Genomic DNA, 6,193 nt, shown 5'->3' on the forward strand with positions numbered 1-6,193 from the left:
GCATTTATTAAGAATTAGAAGGTATTCATGGAATGTCTCTTTGTCTCCTTTTTAAGCTTCTAATACCTTCAATGACCAATGTGAGAAATAAAATACAAAACGCTTTTCTCAAAAAAAGTGTATCAATAGTTTCTTTAGCTTTGGGTTCATCTAGTAAGTGAAGTTTTTCGAATCGTTTTCTAAGAATTTTGAATTTTATGCATTTATTAAGAATTAGAAGGTATTCATGGAATGTCTTTTTGTCTCCTTTTTAAGCTTCTAATACCTTCAATGACCAATGTGAGAAATAAAATACAAAACGCTTTTCTCAAAAAAAGTATTTAAATGCATATACCTGTTTCAAATAAATCACATCTCTGAATGGGTCATACCGTAAGAAGGTGCAGTGATAGGGTATCACAAATACAAAATACTGAGTCCTTATTAATTTACTTTTACATTTGCAATGTTTCCACCGATTATGGATAACCATTGCTCTGTTTTTAGTTGTTCCAAATGGCGCACCTGTGGTGAGAGTCGACAAAAGTAAACTGGAACAAGGTGGACCACTAATTGCTGAATGTACTGCACCCCCTGCATATCCAGCCCCGAATCTCACCTGGTTTGTAAATGACCAAAAGGTGAGTTTTAGAATCTGCTCGGTTTAATTTAATCCTGTGTAGATATTAAACCTTAAGGCAGTAACATAATTGTATTATGATATTATATAATGCAAATTTAGTATGCATGGATTTACAAGATACACAATATTTTTTAACTAGAACTGTTTCTTCTTAGTTATAACCCTTAGGTAAGGGGATATAACATGTTTATTTCAAAACTGTTAGAGATATGGTACATGAAGAAATGTTCTACTATGTCATAGAAACCAAAAAACTTCTTAGGAAGTAAATAAAAGGGTATAAGAACCGATTTAGCAGGGTATCTGACAGATTAATCAAATCTTAATCCTTTATTTATTTCGTATTTCCCAGTAAAACTAATTGTTTCTTCCAAACTTTGAAAGTAGCTAGTAAATCATTTAAAAATTAGGATGTTTTTTTATCCGCAATCTTACCTCTGTTCTTATAAATCTCTAAGGGATTATAAACTTATTTCATCCCTACAAACATGGAGGCGCCAATAAATGTATTAACTTATTGTTTAGAAAGTTATTGAATTACATTATGATTTAATGGACTTAATTCAATAATATTAGTTACCGATCTACAACTAATCAAATTGAAGATATGTATATTTTTATTTGAACGATAAATATTCGGGAAAATTTGCTTCCTTGTGAAACAGGCAATGGGAGTAATAAATAAATAATAAAGCTTCTAAGTGTCAAAAGTTTGGTTCAACTTTCTTCTGATCTTTTTATTAAAGCAAACAAATCTGTGTCTCCTCTTAATCTTAATGGACTGTTTGACCTATTCTAGTTCTTAAATGTTTTATTTTCGGAAATAAAAGAGTTACTTCCTTCATAAATGTAGTAAACTGGCATGAAATTCGATGAAATACTAAAAGAATATGTAAATAAAGTAGTACACTAGTCATTACAAAAATCTCCCCTTGTTTTTTGTATTGCAACCTTCAATTTTTCTTCATTCAAAACCTGCTGCGGTTTTTGACTTTTTACGAATCAATATTATTATCCTGGACTTCCCAGTTTGCACTGGTAACATTGAGCAAGCGAAGACGGGCTAATGCCAAAGAACCTCACTCACACCTTTTGGGATATAGTAACCAATTTTGAGTTCTTAAAATTTAGGGAGCTAACGGTTCTTCTTGCCCTGAAATATGATCAGTGAGTATTAAAAACTGCGCTTCTTATTTAACCTGTTGTGTTTTCTGAAAAGGGGGATATGTCAGTACTGTTAAGAAATCTGCGCACTATTCCGCATGTATCAAGGATTACGGAGATTCCTGTAGACTTATGTACGTAAACTTATACAGTTTCAACTCGGCTAGGCTAGCGTGTAATGTTTTAGGTATAACGTCTATTGATGATATTATTATTGGAATAATTCGAACTGTGTTCTGATTCCACATGTCTTTTATTTCATCTGCTAAAGGAATATATTTTTGAATTTTCTCAATATGTTTTTGATTTTCAGTGCTTGGTACAGCAACATCTATTAAGTAGGTCGTTTTAGTGTCTTTGATGGTCAGTGTGATATCAGGTCTGTTATGATTAACTGTTGACTGTAATTACGTCTCTATCCCAATAAAGCTTGGCTAAGTGGTTNTCAGAGAACTTCTGACCTATTATTATTATTATTATTATTATTATTATTATTGAATGATAAAAGTTGGAGCACTCGTAATGCCTCCAGACGCACACTGGTACTCCCTTGGCGTCCCTTAAATACTGAGCAAAGTCACCTACAGACCCCTCCCTAAAGTGCAAGGTCCTATTCCGACGCACTTTACTTCATACCTATTGCCCAGTCACCTAGGCATCGATACCTCTTCTCCGCTGGGATAGTTAGGACTTTCCTCGATTCCTTGTATATATTTTTATAGATTTTGCATTTTTGTCGAATTAGAAATTTACAACGGTGAATATCTAATAGCCTCGGACTTTCTGATCGATTTCCCGCATGTGAAGAAAACCCAAGCATCCACCGTCTGATCATTTTACAAAATTCACGACATCAATTCGACATGACATTAACTACTTGACGTAACCGTCAGAACGTCCCGTAAAATGCACCCTAATTCCTCGCTTGAAACGAATGAACGAATATCCTTTTTGGCATCTGACTGGCCGGAAACTCCCGTATATATACAACACGTACCAGCAGCAGCAGCAACTCCTTTCACAGCACACATACATGCAGTACATCTACGGTTATGTTTATTCGTTCGTTACTCAGCTTCAACAGGTTTCAAAAACATTCCTAATAATGCGAACCCGCCACCGGGTTAGTCGTGTATGTAATTACCAGCAACAAGACCATTGCTGGAAATGCTGTTCCAAGAGAAACGACCCGGTGCGCGGTGTTCGCTCGCTGGAGGTCGTCCAAATTAAGGTAATTTACGAACATAAAACACGAAACGCGATAGACGACCCCTGCGAAGGATGTTTAAAAAGAACGCCTGCAATAAAGAAAACAGGAGTTGCAGCCTGTTCGGGTCTGGTCTCCTCGCACAGTATCGCGTCGACCTCCTCGGTTCTCTTGCGCGAGGACTTTTTTAATTAGCAACTTTGTTTCTTTAAACGCGCTTGCAAAATGGAAAGAAAAATGCTTTTTACATGTCATTAAACTAAGTGGAGTGTCAGAAAGTCGAGTTCTTTTGTTGATGAATTGCACCGTCTTGAATTTTTTTTTTTGTTGTACTTACAGCTGGAATTAAAAAAGCCGTCTTAGCTGAAATGTATAACTGAAATGAATGGATAATTAATTAAAACAGGATAGAGGAGTTTATATCACAGTGAAAAGAGAGAACATTATTTAAAGACGAATTAGTTTGTGAGAGAACTTTTTACATGTTGAATTCCTGTATTAGGGATAGACAGATTGGAAACGCCATTATACACTTTTAGGGGTGGTATTGTAAAAACGTATTTTATAGTGGATGATACTGTTATATAAGGAGCTTTTGTGCAAAATTTCAAGCTCCTTGACTCAGCGGTTCGGCTTGTGTCTTGATTGATACGTCGCCTCTTTAAGGATTGAATTACAAAAATCCTTCCTTACAATTAGTGCTCGCTTACGGTGCATAAAGAAAGTCTACAGGGCTTTGTGCTGTCCGTTGATATATCAACGAGTCAGTTTATCCTTTTATATTTATCTAACTGCATATAGATATTATAAATCACTTACAAAAAGTGTTTAAAAGTTTTATTTTTAATATTCGGATAAATCGAATATAAACTAAAAATATAAGAGCAGGATTACCAATAGGACTTTTGCAAAATTTCCTCAAAATATAAAAAAAAGCAATATTAATCTGAAAATTTTGAATTTGAATTTTTTACCCACTACACGCTACCTCAAATTAATGAGGGACTTTTAAAAGTTGTCTAAATTGTATGTATGTTTAATCATAGTATATTAAGTATATATAGTTACATTAGTTCGACGGATCGTTAGCCGTGTAGGTCGGTTGGTCGTGGTTGCTGTTGTCACCTCTCGTAGTGGTCAGAACATATTGGTGCGTAAAGCCAAAGGTCCCGGGTTCGATTCCCGGCGAGGGTGTAACAACAGCAATAATTTTTCCCTCATTAATTTGAGGTAACGTGTAGTGGGTAAAAAAATTCAAAAATGAATTTTCAGATTAATATTTCATATTTAACTAACTCACTTCTAAAAGTTGTCTAAATTGTAGGTATGTTTAAAAAATAGCAACCCAAGTGGAATTCCCTGGAGATGTTTAACTCCTATTTTCTGCCCTTCTTTATTTCAGAAGGAACTGAATTAATTTTATGGTCTAAAGTTGGAGCACAGTGTACCCTTTGTAGAAAGGAAGAACGAACAAAAATTTGACTTTAAAATCTGATCTCAGATCCTTTCAAAAGTCTTATACGTTATTTATTAAAATTCCATTAGTCTTCATACAGTAGTAGCATATGCTAAATGCAGGACATGGAAAAGCTCCTTTATCGAACGATATTAGTGTCCGGCAGGGCAGTGCGGTGTTGTGGTAGATATAGGTACTTCTGGAGGATGGCCGTTATCGCCGCATTTAAAATTCAAATCGGGTTCGTGTTGGGCAACGGCGTCCGAACGCCTTCGCCGTCGGTTTCAGAAGTGGGCATTCTGACCAGAAACGGATGCCGTTATCGTGGCTATTTGCCTCGTGGGCACCGAAATTGGATTATAACGGCGGCATTCCTTGATAACGCACTTTCGTTAGCCTTTAATGCGGTCTCAGTTTGGGATTACGGATTCGATTCGGTCTCTCTAGGCTCTATTGGATTAAGTCGCCCAACTAATGAAGGTGTATTTCAGAGAACTGACTTACAAATTAATTTCAATCGTATTTTCTGAAATCTAATTGGAAGTCGTCGCCAAAGAGTATAGGTTATACTTAATATCTATCTTAGGCGATGACCCACAGTTACGTCAAAACCAAATGTGTAGGGAAAGAGTGAATATAAAGACAGGTGACGAAAAATGTGGCTGATTTTCGGTATCTACGAAGTGAGATGACTCAAAAGTAGAGATATAAAGATAATATAGCGCGAAGTCGAGCTGCCTTCTTTGAAAAAGAAGTCGTATATACGGTGCGAAATGTGGACGATGATCGCAGTGGAAACGAAAATGCTGGAAGCGTTCGAAATGTGATGTTACAGGTAAAAGATGAGGATACCGAGGATAGAGGATACAAATGAGGAGGTAGAGAACAGAAGGCACTATGGAAGTCAATAAAGTCAATAGGACATCTTCTCAAGCATGAAGGTCTAGTCAGAGACATATTAGAGGCAGAAACAGGAGTTAAGAGAAGGATTATGTTACTGTTCACAAATAATTAAGCAGCAACTCCTTTCACAGCACACATACATGCAGTACATCTACGGTTATGTTTATTCGTTCGTTACTCAGCTTCAACAGGTTTCAAAAACATTCCTAATAATGCGAACCCGCCACCGGGTTAGTCGTGTATGTAATTACCAGCAACAAGACCATTGCTGGAAATGCTGTTCCAAGAGAAACGACCCGGTGCGCGGTGTTCGCTCGCTGGAGGTCGTCCAAATTAAGGTAATTTACGAACATAAAACACGAAACGCGATAGACGACCCCTGCGAAGGATGTTTAAAAAGAACGCCTGCAATAAAGAAAACAGGAGTTGCAGCCTGTTCGGGTCTGGTCTCGCAGAGTATCGCGTCGACCTCCTCGGTTCTCCTGCGCGAGGACTTTTTTAATTAGCAACTTTGTTTCTTTAAACGCGCTTGCAAAATGGAAAGAAAAATGCTTTTTACATGTCATTAAACTAAGTGGAGTGTCAGAAAGTCGAGTTCTTTTGTTGATGAATTGCACCGTCTTGAATTTTTTTTTTTTATTGTACTTACAGCTGGAATTAAAAAAGCCGTCTTAGCTGAAATGTATAACTGAAATGAATGGATAATTAATTAAAACAGGATAGAGGAGTTTATATCACAGTGAAAAGAGAGAACATTATTTAAAGACGAATTAGTTTGTGAGAGAACTTTTTACATGTTGAATTCCTGTATTAGGGATAGACAGATTGGAAACGCCATTAT

General features: G+C 36.4%; 1 protein-coding gene across 2 annotated transcripts in view; it reads left to right on the forward strand.

Annotated features, from left to right (window-relative positions):
* LOC108739465 overlaps positions 1–6,193 on the forward strand; it is a 239,413-nt gene that overhangs the window by 222,054 nt on the left and 11,166 nt on the right. For both annotated transcript variants that reach the window (XM_018473370.1, XM_018473371.1), the window contains exon 4: positions 487–620. In XM_018473370.1, coding sequence (XP_018328872.1) covers positions 487–620 — 134 coding nt within the window. The remainder of the gene's footprint in view (positions 1–486; positions 621–6,193) is intronic.

The sequence above is a fragment of the Agrilus planipennis genome, unplaced genomic scaffold (assembly GCF_000699045.2).
Source record: "Agrilus planipennis isolate EAB-ADULT unplaced genomic scaffold, Apla_2.0 scaffold208, whole genome shotgun sequence".
NCBI lineage: Eukaryota > Metazoa > Arthropoda > Insecta > Coleoptera > Buprestidae > Agrilus > Agrilus planipennis.